Source organism: Urocitellus parryii, chromosome 9, assembly GCF_045843805.1.
Source record: "Urocitellus parryii isolate mUroPar1 chromosome 9, mUroPar1.hap1, whole genome shotgun sequence".
Taxonomy (NCBI): Eukaryota; Metazoa; Chordata; class Mammalia; order Rodentia; family Sciuridae; genus Urocitellus; species Urocitellus parryii.
Window position 1 is genome coordinate 116,784,411 of NC_135539.1, and position 23,063 is coordinate 116,807,473.

Below are 23,063 nucleotides of genomic sequence, written 5' to 3' on the forward strand. Positions count from 1 at the left end.
TCATCTTGGAGTCTGACAGTGGGTTTTGGACCACTGTGTAACAGTAGTAACCCTGAGGACATTGCAGATCAGTGTCCCTGTTCCCTGACACACACTCCTTCACATGCACAAACACACTGAAGAATGGCTTAGCTAGAGACTGGGCCCAGAGCCCCTTTCCCAAACCCAGAGTAGGATAAGGAGACCTGGGCAATTCCAGCATGTGTCCACCCTCTAAGCCGCCCTCCACAGCTGGCCAAGGGAGTTGGTACGGGGTTGCCTGCCTGAGCCAACAGTCCTCTTGTCCTCGCTCACAGGACCTCTCAGCAAGCCCCATGTGGAAAACCTGAAAGGATGGCCGACTTGCCAGACACCTCCTGCCCCCTGCCAGGTAAAGGGGTGGAGAACAGGGAGCAAACTCCTTATAGAGACCCTACCTGATGCAGTGCTAGGAGCGAGCTATGATAGGGGAAGGGCCTGGCGCCAGTTTGCCCACCCATAACTGAAAAAAATCAGGTTCCTGGATCTTCTCCTTTCCATGGATCTTGCTGGAGGCCGCTTGGGATGTGCTGGGATTTCACTGCATCTGTGGGTTCCAGCAAACCTGTTGGGGTCTTTGCTTTTGTGCATTTGAAACAGCGCCCCAGGGCAGAGCTTCCCGTTCTAGAAGAAAGGAAGCGCTCCAGGCCAGGTTCTCTGCACGTGGAAGCATCTCGCAGCAGGAGCTCCCAGGAGTGCCTTTCCAGGTGCCCAGCTCCAGCCACAGCCCTGCTGATCCAGGAGGTGAGGAGAGGCTGGGACAGAGCAGCTGGCTACATTGGCAGGTGGCCCTGTGACAGCCTGGCATGGAGAGGGGGTAGGGTCAACAGAAGCAGACCTTCCCCCACCAAAGACCACTCCCAGGAAGACCCTGCCTAGCCCCCTCTCCTCCCTGCAGGCTTTGGTTCGAGGGGGCCTGGACTCCTTGGCGGCTGACGCTGGCTTCGTCATGGCGACAGGCCAGGCCCTGGCAGATGCCTGCCAGATGGAACCAGAGGAAGTGGAGGTGGCAGCAACAGAGCTACTGAGAGAACGACAGACCCCAGAGGGCCCGTCTGGTGCCGTGGGAGGCCTGAGCCTCGGGTCTTCCCTGGGCAGCCTTGACCAGCATCAGGGCTCACAGGAGACCCTGATTCCTCCCGGGCTGTGACGGCCGACACAGAATCAGCCTGGGCTTAGAGCTGACATGACCAAGGTGGGGGGGTGGGGGGGAGACTGCTGGAGGGACAAGTGTCAGCACCACAGCAGCCTCCCTCCCTTCAGTGGCTAGACGCCTGGCTGAACAAGGGTGGTCAGGAACCATCTCTAAAACTTGGGAGGAAGTAGATGGACAGGACAGGCCCGTCCCTCACCAGCAAGAAGCATGATTGGCTGGAACTTCTAAGGTCATTCTAAAAGCCCTGGCCAGTGCTAGTGTCCATCTGTCACAAGGCCACTCCCATCAGCAGGACATTAAAGTCTCAGGCCTATGACACAGGCACCTGGCCTCTGCTTGTCTCTTTTTCTGGACCCTCTATACTTTCTTCCCCTCCCCAGGAGCCCTCAGGGAACCTGGGCCTAGGAGTCTAGAGGGGCTCTCTGGGTTTTATTCTGCATGAGGCAGAGGCGCTGTGTGGAGAGTGGGGTTCTTCAGCCTGGAAGTCTAGGGCTGGCCCCATTGACTAGGGTGGAGCCGCCCCAGAGAGGACTGGTGGCCTCAGAAACAGCCCCAAGCCCTAGTCACACCATGGCCAACCTTCTTTGGAGCTCTGATCGTGCCTCTTTGGTCAGAGTTCACTGCCAACACCACCCTCCCCTCGTGCCGTTTATGGCCTTGGTTATCACAGATCTGTGGTCTCCGTGGCTCCTCTTATCCACCCCATGAGTATGGATGTGACGTGTAACGGCAGTTACTGTTTGCTGAGTGTCTCCCGTGTGCCAGCTACATAACAGTCTCATACCAGAGGTCTTCATGTACTGTGTTTACAAAGCACTCTCACATACAATATCCATTTTATCCTCACCAGAACCATGTGATGTAGGTATAGGATCAAGATGAGGTAATGGAGGTACAGAGAGGTGATAGGACATCTCTGAGATGTATAGCTGGGGAGAGGCAAAGCCGAGACTCTGCACCGGTGTCCTCAGAATCCCTACAGTGCCCCTCCCCCTTCCCTGGATACTCTTTTTTCTTCTGGCCACTCCTACATTAAGCCAGACAGGCAAGCCTGCTCTGTGGCTGTTGCCATGGTAACCAGGTTGGCTTCCCAAGCAGCCTTCCTATTACATCCTGCAGCAGGATCCCTACATCTGGGTTCTGCCCCAATATGCAAGCAGCACAGGACAGGGACATTCACACCCTCAGGGTGCTGTACATCCCTGGTCCCTGCTGGACCCAAAGCTTCCTGGTGCCTGGTCAGAGCAGGTATTCCAACTCATGTTTCTCCTCAAACCTCAATGCCAGTAGCTAGCATTCACAGCAAAAATAGAAGCCACCAGAAAGTCCCTCCTCAGCTCCTCTCACCACACTGAGGAACCTATCTCTACCTTCCCCCTGACCCAGTGGAAACCAAGCCGGGTCTCTCCTTCTGCCAAAATACTCCTTCTATCTAGCCATTCTCCCCTCTCTGCCTCTGCTGGCTCCTTTTATCTACGTGGGGCACATTCTAGGTGCTTCTAGCTTAACATGATCCTGCAGCCATCTTGTCTGTGGATTTATGTAAATACTGTGTATCATCTATTTACCTATTTATCCATCAATCCTAAGTCCATTACAGGGAACCAAACTTCCTACCTGGGTGGCGTCCTTGCCTGGGTTTCCACTTTCCATTTCTCTGCCCCACGCAGCCAGCCTGCATTCCTCCCCACCCTTTCTTCATGAAAACCAATATCACTAACAATCTGTTATTTATCCAGTGGATTCTTCTCTACTTGACTTCCAGGCAGATTTGATACAATTTATCTTTCCCCACTTCCTGAAATGCCTCCCACGTCTCAGATCTCCTGAATTTCCTGCTACCTCCCAAGGGCCCTCCCACTTGAAACTTTCTTGAGCCTTCTTCCTCCACCCCCAGCTCTCAGGTGTGTTCTGTCTGCTTGATTTTCCACTGCACTCACTAACTCTTGGGGTGATCACATTCACGCTCATATCCTAGTGACACCCATGTGTTGCTGATTCTCAAATCTGTATTCTGGTCTACATCTCTCCTAAACTCTAGCCAGGTCCCTGATTCCTGCTCCTCCTACAAAATACGACGTTCTGTGTCCACCATGTCTAAACCCACCTTGTCCTGGTATAACCTCTTATCTTCTCCCCGAGGCTGCTTCTCCTCTGCTGCTGCTGGGAAACCTACTCCTCATTCTCAGGGAAACCTGCTTCTCATTCAAACTGAAAGGTCTGGCTGGTATTCCCCATAAACTAATCTCCGAAGTGTTTCTCACACCTGTCTCCACCTCCCTTCACCCCACCACCACGTCCTGATCACCTCATGTCTTGTCCTTTGCAACAGCTTCTGAACTGGCCTCCCAATCTCTCACCTTCCTCCTAATCCATCTCTGATCTTTCTAAACAGAGAAATCAATTATTTGCTTACTTCAAACCCAAACAATGTTCCCAGAGCCCTCAGAATCTCAGGCAAACCCTGGCCTCAGTTCCTAGTCTCACCCAGATTTGCCCCACGTGAGTCTCCTGCTCACCTGGCCAGAGGGAGTTGCTCTCCTCTCTGAGCACCAATGTGCTGCTCTCTCTGGAAACTTCCTGAGCCCTGAACCTGATGGACCCCTAATCAAACTTCAGCTTTCCTATTACATCCTGCACAGAGCTTTCCCCACAAGCTTTCTGTTGTCTGACCCAGAAATTTAGCACATTGCTTTCCCTGTTCCAGCAGAGATTGTAACTTTATTGAACCCGCCTTCTCCCCCAGCCAGATGCTAAGCTCCATGAAACCTGGTGCTATGGCCTCCTTGTTTGCACTTATCCCTCCAGAGAGGAGCGTTTTTCAACACTCATTGGTGGCTCAACAGTTACTTGTTGAATAAATGCAGAAAGGAGCTAAGAGGTGTGGACCCTTCCCTCAGCAATCATACTGCCCAGTGCGTCCTGCTCAGTCCTGCACCCTTGGCCACCTTATCTGTCCGTCTAGGCCAAGGGAAGCCAGGGAGGAAGAACTCTGCTTCCAGAGGGTGACATGCCAGACTCCACATGCAGAGGGAGCACCTAGACCCCTCCTGGTCCCCTCCTCTGCCCCTCCCCTTCACAACCACTTACACTATCTCCCATTCAATTGACTCATCTACAAAAGTAAGATAATGTGCAACTAATGGGATCGTTGCTCCTGAGCTGTAGAATTCTATAAAAGGTTATCTTTACTTGCAACAGGAACTTGAGCACCCTGTACTACGTCTACCATATTTAGATTGCTAACTCTATGGTAAGCCCTGTGCCAAGTGGTTTGTATGTTAATTTATTTAATCCTCTTAGCAATTAAGAAAGGTATCATCATCCTCATTTTGCAAATATGACCCAGAGAGATAAGTAGCTTGTCTAAGTCCACAGAGCTGGTAAGGGAGCCAAAGTGAGAGTCAAACCCAGGCAGTTTAGCATCAAATGTCCTTAACCGCTGTGCAATTTGTCACATGTATGCCTTTCCTTCCAGCCTGACTGACAGGTATGTATGTATAAAAGTCTCTGAGAAACTTTCCTATTAGCTCTTTTGAAAAGTTCAGGCAGTTTCCTTTGTAACATATAAAGTGTTCTAATGTATCATCAGAATGGGTGAAATTCTGCATCCATCTCAACTCCCCTGGACAGAACGGATGGCTTTCTCCTAATGGGGCTGCCAGGCTACTCAAATAAAGCCAGGAGGACCCAATTAAGGAAGGATAAGGACTGAGAAGGGTGTGAGGGGGTGTGGGCAGATTTCAGATGAGACAGATGCCCCTCTCAGCAAGACCACCTGACAGAGGGAGTGTGCCCATAGGGGAAGGTGGGGCCACCTTCTGTCACTGGGGGGCACTGGCCAGAGGCAGTGTCTGCCAGACCCCATCTTTTCCCTGACAGTTCTCTGCAGATTTGGGGCCCAGTTGCTGGGGGGAGAATCTGCCAGAAGAGGGGGAGTGCAGCTAGCAGGAGAGATGAGCACAAAGCTGCCTGTGGGGGCTCTGAGGACCAGGACAACCCTCCATCTGGACAGTGCAAAGCTTAGATGGAGGGTCCCTGGAAAGACCAGAGAGTGGGCCCCAGTTCTAGTCCATTCTCAGAAGGGTTAGTGTTCCTGGCCCCAGACCTGGAGAATTTCCCACTCTGCTCTGGATAGAGCTGAGTGACTCCTGCGGAGCTAGGAGTTACATCTCTCCTGGAGATGTAACACAGGGCCTTGCACATGCTAGGCAAGCGCTATACTCCTGAGGTGCACCCAGCCCACCTCCTGGGACTCTATTCAATTCTTCTTCGTTTGTTTTCTCTCTTCAATACTAGGGATAGGGCTGGGGTTGTGGCTCAGTGGTAGAGCGCTCACCTAGCATGCATGAGGCACTGGGTTCCATCCTCAGCACCATGTAAATATAAAATCAAGATATTGTATCCACCTAAAACTAAAAAATAAATATTCTTTAAAAAAATACTAGGGATAAAACCCAGGGATGCTTTACCCTGAGCTACATCTCCAGTCCTTTTTATCTTTCATTTTGGGACCAGGTCTCACTAGGTTGCTGAGGCTGGCCTCACACTTGTGATCCTCTGACCTCAGTGTCTTGAGTAGCTGGAATTTCAGGCATAACATGCACCATGGTGTCCCTCACCTGGGGTTCTTAAAGGAAAGGTATGACTACTACTCTCTGCAAAGTGTTTATGAGCAGAGTCTTAAGTGGGAAATTCTTAGGATCTAAACTCACTTCCTCCTTCCACTCATGTGAGGAGTAAGGAGGGTCGGGAAGTTCACAAAACCCTTCTAAGTTCCAGCTCCTCCATCTGTAAAATGGAATAATTCCTGCTTCAGGATTGTTGCAGGGCATGAATGTGGCAGTGTAAGATCTTTGCACTTGGTAAGAAGCTGTTTTGATCCTTCAGGTGCTGGCTAGTGAGAGGGCTGATTTCTAAGAAGGGAGGAAGCTGATAGGTGGTGGGGGGTCCTGGGCTGTTAGGGGTAGTTAGGCAGCAGTGACACTCAGCCCACACCCCTCAGCTCCAGGCCTAGCCTCTGTACAGGCCTTGACAGCTCTGACCATCGTGGACGTGGATGGAAGGTGATTCCCGCCGCCAACCATTGCCAACCCAGGGCTGACCTTGACTTCCACCCCTTATTATATTAGGGTCTTCCCCTAATCCTGTGGCAACTGATTCCAGTAATTCGTCACTGCTGCCCTGGAGCTGATAGCTCAGAGTGCCAGGTGACCTCCCTCTCCCCATTTTACTGATAACGCATAGAGGGGCATCATAGCTGGTAAGTGGCAGAGCCAGTATTGGTCCTCAAGCTTTGGAATTCCATTGCTTTGTTCCCTTACATTAGCACAACTGTGCCCCTAAATGGAACTTAAAATCCCATCAAGAAAACCCAGGCATTTTAGAAAGAAACTGACCATAAATACAGGGGACAAATAATAATTCTGACAACTAAAAATATTAGGGTGTCCACAGGCACTCCACAGGGTTCAGAGGAGGAAGGCTTGACTGGTGTTAGTTTAAAGTAAAATGAGTAAAAGAAAAGATTCCACGGTGGTGAGAAATGAAACCAGGACCCAGAGAAGGGAGGAGCCATGGGCAGCCAGCATCACTTGAGGCAGCAAGAGGAGCCAGGAGGAGACCCCAGCTCTTCAGAAAGGCAGCCTTGAAGTAAAAGTGAATCCCTGGACATGGGGAAAACCCATTCCCATTTCTAGTTGTTTGTTCTTTTGAAAGTGCCTCTGCCCCTTGATTTGCTCATCTGTCGAAACAATAGTCAACATTCACCAAGCCAGGTTCATGATGTGCCTGAATTTAAACATCTCATGTAATCTTTGCAGCAGTACCTATAAAACAGGCATTATGGCTAATCCCATTTTATGATGAGAAAACTGAGGTTCAGAAAAGCCGAGTGAATTATGTGAAGTCATTTGGCCACAAAATGGTGAAGCCAGAGTCTAACAGGAACCTGGACACTATTCGTAAGCTGCTTATCTCCTGCATTATCATGAGGATCACAGGACAATCTCTCACAATCCCCAACTCAGATTCAGCTACCCTGCCCTGAAACCCCTCCACATCCTGCCAAGCACCAGCCTAACGGTGGTCAACTGCACCCCTCCCTCTTCAAACAGGCCAAGCTCCCTGAAGTGTCCAGGACCATGCCCTCTATACCCAGCAACCCCTCCTTCCATCTCTACCTAGCAACATTTCTCAAAAGCCTTCTCTTACCCGCTGTGTTAGTCAGTTTTCTGTCACTGTGACAAAATACCTGAGAAGAACAACTTAAAAGAGAAAAGTGGGCTCACAGTGTCTATGGTCATCTGGCTTCCTTGCTTTTAAATCCGTGATAAGGCAGAAAGGTCATGACTAAATGGGTGGCACCAGAAACTACTTGCCTCATGGCTTCTGGGAAGGCAGACAGAGAGAGGACAAGATATAGTTCCCAAGGACACACAGCCAAAGACACACTCGCTTCAGCTAGGTCCCACCTCCTAGTTTCTACTACCATCCAATAATCCACTCAACCATGAATTCATCAATGGATCAATTCATTGATGAGGTTCAAGCCCTCATGATCAAACACCACGCCAAAGCCCACCACTGAACATTGATGCATTGAGGACCAAGCCTTCATCATGAGCTTTGGGGGCCATTCCAGGTCCAAACCTTAGCAACACCCTCACAAGCAAACTTAGCTGCTACCTCCTCAGGGCTTGTGCAGCACTTGATAACTTGTGTTATGGCATTTATTACACTGTATCATAATTAGGGGTATCGATGTGCTCTTTCCAAATGCTGTGAGTTCTCAAGGACAGGGACTGGGACTTAACTTTGTATTCCCAGCAAGGGAAAAAGGAAGGAAGGGAAAATCAAAAGCCTACACCAAGCAAACTGCTAAATAGTAGGTACTAGTTGATTCAACTAAAATTGTCAATATTCTATTCTTTTCGATCTATAGAATGGCAATTTTCTTGTGTTTTTTTACTACTGGGGATTGAACCTAAAGGTGCTCCACCACTGAGCTACACTCCCAGGCCTGTTGTATTTTGAGACAGGGTCTCACCAAGTTGCCCAGGCTGGCCTTGAGATCCCACTGCCTCAGCCTCCCAAGTCCCTGGGACCACAGGCCTGTGCAACTGAGCCCAGCTACAATGGCAATTTTCTAAAATTTGACCTATTCCCACGAGGGCGGGTTTCCCCACTGTCTGGCACTGCCCAAGTACCACCATTGCCCGTCTGGCAGTCCCTGCTCCCAGCCTTTTGTTTGGGGCCAGTTTACAGCTATTCTAACCATAAAAATTGGTTTGGATGGGGGCTCACCAAGGTAGGCACCCTATGCAGGGTGGTCTTCACACAGTGAGCAGATTCGATCTGATGGGGTGGGGAGTGCGGTGGTGTGTTTCTATAATCCCAGCTGAGGTAGGAGGATTGCCAATTTGAGGGCAGCCTAGGCAGCTTAGGGAGACCCTGTCTCTAAATACCTAAAGGGCTGGAGGTGTAGTGCAGTGGCAGAGTACCCCTGGGTTCAATCTCCAGTACACCACACACACACACACACACACACACACACACACACACACGTGCATGCACACAGTACACATAAAAAAAATTGGTATGGGGCTTTCTGCACCTGTTATCAGTAAGCTTGGTCCTCAGTCTCCCTTGAGTAGTGAGCAGAGGCTCATTCATAGCAACAACTTGGGGTATGACCTCCGCCAAGTCCCCCACGTCCTCTCTTTCCCTTTTTCTAGCACAAGAGACCCACATCAGTCTGTGTGGGGGAGATGGAAGACAGAGAATGAGCCTCTTCCTCTAGACTCTTTCTAATTTGGGTTATGACCTAAACTCTGCTCCACCCAGTTCTGGCCTTCCCATTTTGGGTTCTCCAACTAAATTTGGAAGTTAAAGAGGGAAAAAATAAAAATGCTTACATCTTTCCATCCTCCCTAGACCCTTCCTAATTCCCCAGTCCTCCTCAAGGCAAGACCTCTCTTCTCTCTGCTGCTACCAGTGTCAGGAAGTACAGGCGTCAGGAAGTGGAGGCACAGAGGAACTTTTCAAGAGTCATTTCACCTCAGGTCAACTTGACTGTCTTACGTCAAAAGGGCCTTTGAAATGCTCCTAAAACCACCCCATGAGTTCCAGCCTGGGGTGCTGGCATCCTCTGCTGTCCCTTAAAATCCTCAGTCAGGCTAAGTTTCTGGAGAGGTGGCACCTGCGAGGTTAACCTAGCATGACTCCCTGCCCCTGCTGTTGCTGCCAACCCCTCTCCCCTCCTCCCATTTTTAAAGCACTAAATGTTCATTTGCTGGCAGTTTGCTCTGTGTGGTCTGGCCAAGGACATAGCTATTCAAACCCAGTGATGCATCCTGGGGGACTGAAAATCAGCAGCTCGGAGGGGTTGGTGGAAAGGGATTTGGGAACTTAATTGGAGGGAAGGGGCTTATAAAGAAGGCACCTGACAAAAGGGGGGGGTGGCTGCTCCGGTCCTGGCTAGGAGTCTAAGAGGCCTCCCCCTCACACCAGGTCTCCCATCCCCCTCTTCCCTTGCCCCAGGCTTGTGGCTTGGTCTCTTTGTTTCCTTCTCTTCTCTGGATCTCCCAGCCGGATCCCCGTCTGCCTCTTTCCAGGGCTCTCTATTCTGTTTTATGTCACTTTACCCTTTTTGTGCTATCTACTTTCCTGTCCCTGTCCCCTTTGGCATGTGGGGATCTCTCCATGAGCCCACAGCCTCCATGGTACAGACAAGAGGCCCACTCAGGTAGCTGGAATCCCAATTCACTGTCCCTGTGACCCAGGCTAAGTCATAAGCCATTCTGCCTCTCTGTTGGGGCAAAGAAGAAATTGGAGCAAGTTACTTTTTTCTAAGAAACAATTTTATTGATGAGTAATTAACATACAGTATTTGATTAATTAACATACATATTTGATTGATTTTGACAGGCGTACACACCCATGGAATCATCACCATCATCAATATACACATCACGAAAAAAATTTCCTCAAGCCCCTTAGTAATCCCCCTTGTAACACTACACCCAGCCCCACCCGCTGCTCTTGCTTCTGACATTTATAATTAGTTTATTTTCCAAAATTCTTACATCAATGGAATTATGTATCACTGTGCTCTTTCTGGTCTGCTTTTTTCATTGAGCACAATTAATTCTTAAGATCCATCCATGATGTATTTAGTATCAATAGCTCTCTCCTTCTCATTGCCAAATAGTGTTCCATTGTGTGTGTGATGTGCCAGTTCTGTACCCATTTCATGCTGAGGGTCATTCAGTTTGTTTCCAGTTTGGGGCTATGTGAAACTGCTCTGATCATTTGTGTATGAGTCTCTGCATGGTTACAAAAAGCAGATGACTTCTCAGATGCTCTGACCACTTTTGTTTTTCTTTTCTTGATACCTTGGGATTGAACCTTGGAGTGCTTATCTATTGAGCCATATCCCAGCCCTTTTTATATTGTGAGACAGGGTCTCATTAAGTTGCTTAGGAACTGGCTAAATTGCTGAGGCTGGCTTGAACTTGCAATCCTCCTGCCTCAGCCTCCTGAGTCTCTAGGATTATAGATGTGTGCCACTACATCCACCTTCTGATCACTTTCTTAGCTCAGTAGATGCCAAGGCCCAGATCCAGTCTTTTCCTTGAAACTGAATGAAAGTGGCCATTGACTTGCTTGAGTTTGAGCCCTGCTCCTCACTTGTGACCTTATAAACTCTTACTGTCCTGGTTTTTCATTTGTTTGTTTGTTTGGTACCCGGGATTAAGCCCAGGGGCACTTAACCACTGAGCCACATCCCCAAACTTTTTTTTTTTTGTATTTTAATTGGAGACAGGGTCTAACTGAGTTGCTTAGGGCCTCACTAACTTGCTGAGGCTAGCTTTGAACTCACAATTGTCCTGCCTCAGCCTCCTGAGCCAGTGATTACAGGTGTGTGGCACCACACCCAGCTCCTGGTTTGTTTTATGGAGATGATAATTGTTCCTACCTCCTAGGGTTACCATGCACATTACCTTATAGTATACATCGGAAGCATTTAGCACAATGCCCGGCACAGAAATGGTGCAATAGAAGCTGTTATCATTTCGCATGTGCCACTGAGATTTTTAATTTTTACATTTTATTATTTATTTATTTACCTAGAGGTGACACATACCAGTATCACATTTCCTTGATTAAAGCTGGCAAAGCCCCACATTTCATTGGTTAAAGTCACATGACCAGTTACCATCAAAGAAGACTGAGGACTTGCAGTCCTACCTAGCGCAGGAAGACAGAGAGCAGGAAATATGTAAACAGCACTAATGACTACTACACCAGCCAAATGACCTTTGAGCTCATTTCCTCCTCTGCAAAATGAGGATGATAACAGTGTTGACCTCACTGTTATGAAGGTTTTAATGAGAAAACTTAAACAACACTTATGGTCCAGTGTGGCCGCAGGATGGATGCAAGATCTCCTTATCAGCAGCCTCTCTGTGTACAGCACAGATCCCGCATGCCAAGGCTCCCTTCTGACTGCAAACTTCCCTTGGCTTCCTAGGCTCCACCACTGAGTGGTTGACAGAGAATGGATAATTTCCTGCAGATCTGCCTCTGCCATTCCCGGACCTCACACCCATGACCTAAACCAAGCAAATCTCCTTGCCATAACCTCCTCCTCCCCCAGCCTCACCTACACTCACCTCTGAGACTCCCTCTCTCTCCCGGAACTTTGTTATGACAAATCCATTGAGGAAGGGATACAGAATCCAAGGGAAATGCAAAGGAAATTAGTATCTATTTTGTGCTGACTGCCAGCCTGGAGGCTTGACTCATGTTACCTTGTAATAGCCCAATGAGGTGACTGTTCTAACATTTTGAGATGCAGGAGCTGATGCTTGTTGCAGTTACATCACTAGAACAGGGTTATATAGCTAATGAGTGGCAGAGCTAGGATTGGAGCCTAGATCTCTATGTCTTAAAGACCACAATTCAGCCTAGGGGCTATCTTCTGTTATTTCATTCAGACTGAACTTCTGTCAGGACTATAAACTCACTGACAGCCCAATCTCAGATGTTTGGCTGTTGGGTTCCTATTGTGCTATCATGGAAACGGCCCTGCTTTGGAAGTATAGGGACTAAACTTTCAGTTTTACTGCTCAGCCTCTGACCTGTCTAACCTAAATCTCACTCTACAATGCAACTTTGGATAGTCCCTTTCATCTGTGGGCCTGTTTCTTCATCTGAAAATAAAGGAGTGCATTAAGTGACCCAAGGGGTTCTTTCCAAGCTAAGGATTTGGTGACGTGGACAATTACCTTTGGCCCCAATACTGTGTCAGAAAGCATTGTAAAGTAGAAGGGGTGGTGGTGAAGATTTCATGTTTGAGGTTATATGGAGCATTCATTAAATACTAATTATCATTTGAAACAAAATAAGATTTTTTTTTAAGACCAGTGGGGTGTTTGTAATCCACAACAGTTCTCTCCTTCCTTGCTATTTATAACAACCTCTGGCTTCCTTTGTGGCTAAGTCTGTCTCCCCCTATAACAGAGGAAGTGAGGCTGAACCCATGCCTGAGCTCAGACCTTCTTAGACTACAGCCCTGTGGACACTCCCTGGGGTTCTGAGCTCCTGCTAGCAGGCAAAACTGGGTTCTTTCTCTTGGAGAACACTGGAGGTTGTGGCTGGACATCTGCTGGAGGATAGGTTAAGGCCCATTCTCCCGGAATCTAGCACAGCTGCGGGGGGAGGGGGGGAGCGGGAGGTCCAGAACTCTATCTTCTGCTCCCAGAATTTGAGGTCAATGCTCAGATTTTGCAAATGCCAATGCCCAGTTCTAACACTGAAGAAAATAATAAAAGGGAAGATGGCTCAAGGTCAGGCCATCCTTGGAGACATTTCTAGGGCCTACATGTATCTCTTAGGTGTTTGATTTGTTCCTTTGGGGTTGCTGTTGAGAGCTGAGACGTGCCTGAGCGAAATCTCGGCCAGATGGCTGCCCCAAGTCGCTGCTGGAGTATTTTAACTACAGTAGCGTGGGAGCTTCCTGACTTGGAGAGGGCTCCCCACACCTCCCCCAGGTTCCCATCTGCCCAGACGCCCACAGCTCATGTCAGGAGAAATGATGGAGGCCCCAAGAAGCCTGGGGGAAGGGCCTCAGTTCAGGACAAAACCTGGGACTCAAACTCCAGTCCAATTTTCTACTCAGGGCCAGTGTGTGTGTGTGTGTGTGTGTGTGTGTGTGTGTATGTGTGTGTGTTTCTGTCAGGCAGAGAGGAAAGTACTGGGGATGCTATGTGCCTTATGTGGCTGATTCTAAGAAACTTCAGGGTTTGGAGAGGAGGGAAGGAAAGAAGAGCAGCTGAAAGGAGACAGAAGGAGTGGGAATAAACCAGAGAGGAAGCAGGGGCTGTGCTGAAGCTGGACAGAGACAGAAAAGGGCAGGGATTGTCCTAGGCTTCCTCTGACCTGTCTAACCTAAATCTCCCAAGCTGCAGTTTAAGCCTCTTTTCTACCTTGAATCCCCTTGTTAGCTTCTCACCTATGGGAGCGGAGCTCAGGAGTCAGTCTGGACCCTGGGCTGTCCTGCTGCTCCCTGGTGGCCCAGGAGGGAGTTGCTTGAGGTGATCAAAGTAACCAAAATCCTGAGGCCCTGATTCTAGGAGGTCTGAGTTTGCAGCCAATGTGTCTCTTTGCTTGTCCTAGCTGGACACTCTGGATTGTGGCCTGGAGGATTGCAGAGGGGGTGGGCAGTGGCTCTGGTAGCATTTCCCAGCAGTTGAACTGTGAGTCAGAAGGGTCACCTACTGTCGGAAGTTACAGCCAACCTCCTGCAGGCAGGAAACCAGAATTGGGCCCCAAAGAAGCCTAGAGATGGGTGGGTGGGAGAGCAGTTTTACAAAATGCAGCATTGCCATCTGGGAGGGCTAGGCCTGGAGGCTATTGGGCCTGCAAGAAAACCCTAGGCTAGCCCAGCTCCCATCCTCCTGGCACTTGCTTAGAGGTGATCTGGGGAGTCCAGAATCATATGCACAAATTCAAATTCTGAGTCTGTTGCTTATATGCTGGGTGAGACTCAGTTTCCCCATCTGCAAAGTTGAAAAAGAATATTAAAGTCTAGCTCAGGGGTTTAGCGATGAAATAACATGCCCATGAAGTACCTTGTTTGTGTTACGCTGCTCCCTATCGCTAATTTTGGTTGGAAGATGGGGAGAGAATGTCCAGGATCTGACTCCTCAACTCTGCTGGTTACCAGCTCTGGGAGTGTTCAAATGTTAGTAAAGGGTGCAAGATCTCACCAGGAACCCCCTACCACAACCTTGGGGGTACTCCTGCTGATGGCAGCCTTCTATTTGCCCTGAGGATGAGAGGGTGTTGATTTGACCTTGAAATCTGCTGTTGAAATTTTCTGTTTTTTTGGTTTGAACTTAATAGGTCAAACCATACAGGGATCTGAGCTCCTGGATGGAGTAGTTATCTGGGGTGTTAGGGGGACGGTAGAGGAGACAGGACAGGAAAATGGCACTAACAGATAAATTCTCCGACCCTAACCCATATCCTTGCCAAAATCTCTGACATGGTTTCATCATCTGAGGGTGATGCAAGAGGCTTGGAGTCAGACTCCCCTTTCTCCCCTCCCCCAGAGATCTCAACTCACATCTGGAGTTGCAGCTGGGTCGCCCTCTTGGGCCCTATCCAGGGGAGGGAGCTGGGTGAAGTGAGTGAAGGGAGGGCAGCTGGTGAGGGGGCCCTGTGAATGGCCCCAATGTTGGGAGTTGGAGGGCAGGAAGGAGGAGTCCAGTCTCAGAGGGAGGAGAGGTGGACTGGACAGGGAATTGTGTCTCCACAGCACTGGTCTCCTCCTCCATAACTGCCCTGTGTTAAAGTCTCCATGGCACCCCCTTGTCCTTTATATCCATTCCTGCAGGCAGCTGCACTCTTTGGCCCTCCCTTCCCATCCACTTCCCCACCCAGCCTCTCCATCCAGGTGCCCTTGGAGTTGAGTGCCCCCTTTGTTCCCTCCTCTTCCTGAGGCATCTCAAGCCTCCCACACTGACCCCTCTGCCCCCACTGCCACAACAGAGTGTGAGCCGGGCCTGATGGGTCATCCGTGGGTCATAAAGGTCAATGGGACTGTGGTCTAGACGTATGGAGAGCCCAGTCTGAGCTAGCAGTCTGGCCAGAAAGCTATCGAAAGATGGACTTAAATGCTGCAGGGTGGAGGTGGGGGGAATTTTACTTAGACACCAGCAAGAATCCCCTTCACTAAAGGTTGGCGAACTTACTGGAATAAATGCAGAAGGGAAGCTTTGCTGGCCTTTTCAAACTGTAAACCGCTAATCACTGTGGGATGCTTTGAAGCAGCGCTCTGCCCCAAGGCCAGGTTTCTTACCCATGCTTAGCCACTAACTCGCTGTGTGACCTTGGGTAGTTCCCCTCTTTGCATGTTTCCTCATTTTTGAAAGGAAGGTCCCAGTGAAGCTGAGGTTCTGCGACTCCGAGGATCCAGGCTTCTGCGTGGTTGGCTTCTCCCGGCCGTCCCAACTACCCCCAATTCTTCCCGCCCCCAGCAACCCGGTGGACCCGAGCCAAGAGATCCCTTTAAAGGCTCAAGTCCCGCCCCTGCTGATCTTTCGGGCCCTTCGATTGGTGGCTGCGGGGTGGGGCGGGGCCTGGCGCTGCTCTGCCCGGCTCGGGGCGGGTCCTGGGCCGGGTCGGCCCCCGCCCCCTTTGTTCGCGCTGCGGCGGGAGGTAGTGGCCAGGGTGGGAGGTGTGTGAGCGCGTGTGTCGCGCGGTGGGGAGCAGTGGGTCGCGCTGCCGGCTGTCAGCTAGCTACGCGCCGCCGCCCGATGGCTCCAAGAGGTGTGCTGGATCGACCCCGGGGGGCCGGCAGTGGGTAAGCCCCTCTGCCTGTCGCCCGCGAGCATGACACCTCCAGCCTCGGCGACAGCCTTCGCCAGCAGTGCCCGCGCTCCCGCCTCAGGCAGCCGCAGCCGCTGCCTTGGGCATTGGCCCCCGGACCCCCGCCCTTGATCCACGCCCAGACCCTAGCGTCAGAAGACCATGGCTGGCCAGGGGGACTGCTGCGTCAAGGTGGCGGTCAGGTAGGGACCGACAGCGGGAAAAAGGAGCGTGAGCGGCGGGGCTCGGGCTTTGTCTCGGGTGGGCTTGGAGCCGGGGGCACGGACATCGCTGGAGCTGGAGCCCGCACTCCCGGAGGAGGGGCCGGCGTGGGCCGGGCTGAAGGGCGCCGCGCGCTGGCCCCGCTGCCGCAGGGGAGCGGCGGCCCGGCGGACTGCTGGAAGGTGGCTTTGTTTGGGTGGTTAATTTCGGGCCCCTCTTGGGAGCCCTTAATGATCAGAATATCGAATAAACAAGGAAATCCGGTATTTCACACCCAGCCCTGGCCCAGGCCGGGCGTCTGTGCGTTTCCTCTTCGCCTCCCCACGAGGCTGCTGTCTCAAAGCGGGATATTGGAAGGGAAATTTTTTTCGCCCTCCTCTACCCAAGTCAGCTAGTTCTGTGCTCGGTCCCGCTAGCCTAGGCAGCACACCCTCCCGGAGCTCGTTCTGCAGAGATCGGTTCTAAGACCACGGAAGGGCTGGAATGGTGCTTTGGCCTAACGTGGAGAGTCAATGGAAAGAATCCTGCAGGGCCTGCCCCCAAAGGAGATGGGGTGAGAGGAGGGGGGATTAGGTATGTTTGAGAGGCTACCTTTGAGAGGACAGGAGGGTGTGACACTGGCCCATCCTCTGGCACTCAGGTGAAATTGAACAGGGAAGGGTTGGGTAGATTTTTCTGGGGGTTCCATTCCTGACAGCTCTCAGATGTGAAGAGATCTGACAGAAATTAGGCTGAGAGAGGACATGGCTGGGTAGGTTCTGTTGGGAGGGGCACACAGAGGTACAGGGACAGGAAATACTGCAAAGTTGAACCATCTGTGTTCTTTGTGCTGGGTGGAGATGCTTTACACCACACTGCCTCTCCCTGTTTTTATTTGGGGGTTTTCTCTTTGAGAGGGTGTATTAGGAGAGTACCAATCTGGGACTTCACCAAGGCAGGGAGGTAGAGAGGCTTTGCCCCAGCTTTATATGATAGGGGGAGTGGAGGGTCTACAGTGGGTCCCTGAGACAGGTCTCCAGATCCCCTGGGTCAGAGATGACCCAGATTCCAGGGGTCCTGGGAAGTTGCTTCTAGACAGGGCCAGAAATGATAATGGAGGAAGGCCCCACTTCCTGTCCCAGGGCAGATGCCCCTAGCCACCTGGACAGTCCTCTGCATCCTAGAGAGGAGGCATTGAGGCTGATCCCAGATCTGAGGCTGAGGGAGGGAGATTGAGGCCCTGCACCCTGTACCCCAGGAAGCATTCAGAGCATCACTTGAGTACAGCCTTCCTGGCTCGGAACAGCCTGAGACAAAGAGGAGCCCTGCAGGTGCCTGGTGGGCTGACTGGGGCGGGGCCAGGCTGTCGCTGGGGCTGACATTGCAGCAGGAGCCCTTGGAGGTCGAGAGAGGGAGGTGCACGGGTGAGGAGTGGGAGTGAGAAATGTAAATATGGCATCTGCTGCAGATGGGGAGAGTCCAGCACCATAAAAGGGAAATGAAGCTGCAACCCCCATCCAGTGTGAACCAGGGCTGGGAAAGAAGGAGCTTGGGGTGCCCCTTCCAGGGGGGCTTTCCTTTAGACTCCATCTTGCAGGAGAGAGTCAAACAAAGGCCCTCCACATCTGTTCAGGGTCCCTAGCCTGGGCTGGGACATGGTAAGATGAGGGGTTTCCCGGGGGGCAGTGGGAGCCTTAGGGGACAGCACATTATGTCAAGGGTGAGAAGCCAGTGCTCCCTTCACATTACCAGAATAATCCTGGGGCCCTGTCCACAGAGAAAGGATTGTGCCTGCTCTCTGCACCCAGTGCTTTAGGGTGATCTTCCCAGTCAGATTGCCTAAGTGAAGTCCCCATGCCTTGCCTTGAGTGGCTGATCTGGAAGGAAACGTGTAAGGAATCCTGCATCAAAAGAGCCAGGGCTTTCAGGGGCTGCAGGAAGGTAAGGGCCCCGCCCACTCCTCTCTGCCATGGGCTCTAGCTCTCCAGCTCAGCTTGAGCGCCCAGCCCGGCACACGCCAGACCTCAATGGGCAGCCGGCCGTGGAAGGCAGACAATGCCTGGACAGAACCCAGTTTCAAATCAGAGAACTAAGGGTAGGACTGGGCCAAGGCTGGGCTGGGAGGGGGAGCAGATGGTGCCAGTAACGAGCCATAGGGGGAGTTCTCCTTGTTTTGGATGTCCTATCTCCTGCCCCCAGAAACCACTCATGCCACCTAAAGGATTGGGTGTGGGGCTGTAGTCAAGTACTGCACCTATGAGAAGAGCTAAGGATTTGGAATTGCCTATACCTACTGCTTCCCCAGGGTTTACTACCTCCTGCCAGGTTCAGCTATCTTTCTGACTTCCTGGAAGTCCTTTGTCCCTAACTGAAGCCTTTCTGAACTCCCATGAGATTAACTTGTGAACCATGGAGTCCAGCTCTTGGGACAGGGAGGCCAGGATTGAGACAGACTTGGGCTGATGTGTGTGCTTAGGAAGAGAGGCCCAGGCTGTTCCACTAGGTGAAGTTCCAGGCCCTGGGCTCTTGGGCTCTAATCTGGGATGAGGATCAAAGCTGGCCATCTGCAAAGTGCTGCTGGGAAGGCCTGGGCTCCGGAAAAACCGGAGGAAATTTGCAGGACCTGGGGCTTCAGGATTAGGGGGAAATGTCCAGGTGTATGTAGGCTCTCAAAGCCCCACCCCATTGCCTCCCCAGCTAGGTGGAGTCAGGCCCATCTGCTCCTGGGGGGCTAGTCAGTTTTTTTACCAAGAGATCCCAGGACAGTTCCCTCAGGCCTGCCCTCTGATCCCTTTATCCATTAATCCCCTTGTACTGTAAGGACTCTCAGCTTCCTGGGCTGGACTAGAACTGGCCTTTACCTGGGGGTGGGGGAGGAGGACATGTAGCACAGCTAGAGAGACGTGAGGCTGAGCTGTAACCTGCGCCAGCTGCAGAAATACAGGCCTGACAAATGTTAAGAGATGCAAGTTGGCAAAGTCGAAATTGGGGAAGGAAGCCAAGTCACATGGTGAGTTTATTTAAGACCCTTTCAAGCCCCCAGCTCTGAGCCCCCACCATGAGGGGAGCCCTTAGTGTTGCCTAACCCCCTCCCGCTTATCTCTGCCTAGCTTCCCTAAACTTCCTTCCTTTAGTGTGCAGGGGAGGGGGAGGTACCTTGGCCAGTCCCACATCCATCTGTTGAGAATACAGGGTTGAACAGGGTAGCTGAGGGAATTGAGGGGAGCCCCAGCTGGGGACCCAAGGGACAGTGTTAGAGTGGACCCCTGTCTTCTCCCATTGGGGTTCTCTAGCTGCAATTATTTCCCTGGTTCCAGACTAGTCTGAAATCTTGGTCCATAGCTATCTAAATTTTCAATCAAGAGCATTGTGGGATTGGGAGAATGAAGAAGACTGAACTATGGGGGTGGGCATGTGGGTGCCTTCAGGGTCCCAAAGCCATTCAGAGCCAACTGATGCCAACTGCATCTCATGCTTCCCAGTTTGCAGAAACTGAGGCCTGGACAGGAGCTCTGAGGGTTGTGTGGAGACCTGAGAGTCCTGGTGGTGGCCTCCTGCTGCATTGACAGGGCTTACATCATCACAAGGAAGTGGAGTGTAGTAACCACAAGCCCCGGAAACCTCCCCTCCTCCACCACCCAGCCAGCATGCTTGATTGGTTCTCAGCTTTTGTAAACCTAAGGGTGGGGCTGGGGCTGGGGCTGAAAGGTAACTGAGGTGACACATGCCTGACACCCTTACTCTTACAGCTCCGGGAGCAAAGGGCAGGGATGGACCAATGCAATGCATCTGCTAAATGGGTCATGGGTCCTCTTTCCTGATTGTCCTTCTGGGCCTCAGTTTTACTCACTGGGGAATGGGGACACCTGGTTTGTTCTGATTTTTTCATTTATGCAGAGCAGAGGTTTGAATGAAGTAGAAGGCATTTAATTCTTGGAGGGAACAGATACCTGCAGAGTCAAGTATGAATAAAATGTTTAAAAAATAAGCCCTAATTTAAGTATACCTAAGAAGTATCTCCCTAATTTTAAGCTGCAGTGAATTATTGGGTAAAGTGATTCAAAGTGACTCCATCTATTTATTTATTCAGAGCAGAAAGCCTGCTGTGGTAGAAAGGAGAGTGAACTAGGAAGTGGCTTAGCACTATGATTTGTTGAACACTTACTTTGTGCCAGGCACTGTGCCTGCATTATCCTATTACACCCACCAAGAAACTGAGGCTACTCTCCTTTTATAGACGAGTGAACACAGCAGCAGATGCAGGAGGCTGGATCTGAACCCAGAGCACTCCTCTTTGCAAGCACGTGGCTCCTCAGACTGCTCTAAGCCACCTCCAGTCCAGCTGCTAATTGGCTAAGTGTTCTGGTCTCTGCTTCGGTTTCTTCAAATGCTTTACTTCTGTAGACAGTTGCCCTGGAGGAGAATGTGGGAGCAGCGTGCAGCGCTGTGCAGCTGTGTGACAAGGGATTTGCCTTACAGGGTTACTTGGCATAGGGCTGCCCATCCCCGCCGTGGCCCTAGTTCCTAAATCCTTGTGGTTTCCTTTTGGTTTGGGGGAGTTCCTGCCTCCCCATTCTCTTGGCACTCTCTAGAGGAGGAGGTTCTGGGGCTTCCAAGTCTTCTCCTGCTGCCACCCTACCTCCCTCAGCCAGAGGTGAGAACCCCAGGCTTCCTGGGCCTCCTGGCCTTTCATTTTACCCTCTGGACAGTCTTGCAATTGAGGACATTAAGGAGGAAAGCAGTGTCCTCCTACCCGCACTTAGAATAGCTGGAAGGAGCAGAGCTAAGACAGATCCACCCACCCCCCATCCTATGGAGGGAGGAGAGGGGAGGCTGGGGCAGGGGCAGTGAAGCCCCAGGCTGGCAGCAGTGTGGACTGCAGTGTTCTCTAGAGGACTCCCCCTTTTACCTCCAGCTGCTCTGAAGCATGGAAAGGTGGGCATGCCATGGTTCATGTCCCCAGATGCTTAAGTCCCTGTACCTCTGTCTTCTCCGTGGCAGGCCACTATCATAGCTGGTGGTGGAAGCTGCCTGTCAGTCCTTTCACAGGCTGGGCTGGGCTGACCTAGGTGGAATGAAGGTGCACCAAGAGAACCTACTGCACAGACTGGCAGTGGGGGCAGGGCCAGGGCCAGCTTGGCTCCTGCCCTCCACAGCCAGCCCTCCACAGCCAGCCAGCCAGCCAGCCAGCCAGCCAGCCAGTCTGTTGCTCTGCATTCCTCAGCAGGGGAGCGTCCCCAGGGTCCAGTCCCCACTGAGCTGTCCCCCACCAGATGCAGATGTCATCACAGCTCTGGGCTCTGGGCTAAGCCAAACTGCAGCATCTCCTGTCTCCCAGGAGGTCATGGGAAACCCCTGCCAGATGCCCCATGGTGGGGGTGGGTCTGCAAGAGCACAGCTGAGTGGCACTTCCCTGAGCTAGGCTTGCCCTTCCCAGGCCCCAGAGCCAGAGGAGTCAGTCCATGGCTCAGGAAGCTCCTGGTGCTGCTCACAGCCGGGTCTGTGCAGCCAGCCTGCCAGCACAGGGCGGGCTGGGGGTACATGCAGCTCAGGACAGAGACTGGCCCTTTCTCTCAGCCTCTGCATCCCACTCCCTGCTGCTGACACCACATCCTGTCTTCTCCTATGTCCTCCCCAGTGCCTGGTTTCAGCCTCTCTGGGGAGTACTCCTGATGGCCTAGAGGGTGAAGGGCAGGGAGACCCTCCCCAGATGCCTCATACCATACACCCCTCCCGTTTGCCAGCCTTTCCCCAGCATGATTCAGGAGACCATGGCCAGGACTCTGGGATGAACTGAAAGGATGGTCAAGCACATCCTTGGGGCGGGGGGGGGGGGGGAGTTCTGAACCCTGTTTGTGGGGTTGACACCCCAACACTTCCTGTAGGTTTTCTTTGAGTATTGCTACCTCTCCATGCTCTCAAGACCCTGTTCAGGGGCAAAAGTCAGGCAGAAAGGATTGACAGACCCCTTTCACTGGGCCCGCCAGGGCCTCATAAACCCATGCCCTTTGGCTCCACTATACAAAACCTTCTTGTGAGGGTTCAGAGGGAGCCCCAGTCTTTTCCCTGAGGCCAGCTGCAGGAGGGCTGGGCTGGGGACAAGTCTGAGAGGCCAGGGAAGCTCTATGGGGAAGGCAACAAGACCCTCAGGCTGTTACAGGGCTCTCTGGTGGCTCTGCCCCCACTTTCCCAGTTCAGCTAAAAGGGTCAGCACCCCAAAGTGGATCTTGCCGCCCTGACTGATAGATGCCTGGCCTCTGTGGGGAGGTGCCTTGTCTGGGCTCAGTCAGTTAAATCCCCCCTGGTGTCTCAGAGCCAGACTCCCCAGAGAGAGCAGGGATTTTGCTTCCAGCCGCCTTCCCCAGAACTGGCAGGCTGCCAGGGAGAGGAGGAGGAGGAGGAGGAGGAGGAGGAGGAGGAGGAGGAGGAGGAGAGGGTGCTCAGTAAAGGGGGTGCGGACGTCTTCTTTCTGCTGCCGAGGAGGGCTGCTGCCTTTGGCAGGGAAGCAAGCTCCATGCTTCCCAGGCCCCGGGGCCGCAGCTTCCTTAATGACAAAATGGGGAAATACTTTCCCAACAGGCCCCTCATGGCACTGCTGGCAGCTGTTGGTGACATCAGCCAGGGAGATTCTCTGAGGGGATCGGTTTTCTTCAGTCCAACCTCTCTCCTGCCCTGGTGCAGAGTTGCTTGGGGGATGCAGCCAGACTAGGCAAGGGTAGGATTCGTTGGAATTTCATCTCCACCATTACAAATTGTGTGACTCTCGGTTGTTAAATCTCACCTTCCACGCCTCCCTAAACATATCCCTTGC

General features: G+C 51.8%; 2 protein-coding genes across 2 annotated transcripts in view; both read left to right on the forward strand.

Annotated features, from left to right (window-relative positions):
• Cacna1s (calcium voltage-gated channel subunit alpha1 S) overlaps window positions 1-1,498 on the forward strand; it is a 62,484-nt gene extending 60,986 nt beyond the window's left edge. The window contains exons 42-44 of the mRNA XM_026397116.2: window positions 297-370; window positions 619-762; window positions 917-1,498. Of these exons, the coding sequence (XP_026252901.2) occupies window positions 297-370; window positions 619-762; window positions 917-1,168 (470 nt within the window). The 3' untranslated portion in view covers window positions 1,169-1,498. The remainder of the gene's footprint in view (window positions 1-296; window positions 371-618; window positions 763-916) is intronic.
• A 13,849-nt stretch (window positions 1,499-15,347) lies between these two features.
• The window catches only part of Kif21b (kinesin family member 21B), a 44,351-nt gene continuing 36,635 nt past the window's right edge, over window positions 15,348-23,063 (forward strand). The window contains exons 1-3 of the mRNA XM_077802946.1: window positions 15,348-15,373; window positions 15,616-15,901; window positions 16,075-16,455. Coding sequence (XP_077659072.1) covers window positions 15,348-15,373; window positions 15,616-15,901; window positions 16,075-16,455 — 693 coding nt within the window. The remainder of the gene's footprint in view (window positions 15,374-15,615; window positions 15,902-16,074; window positions 16,456-23,063) is intronic.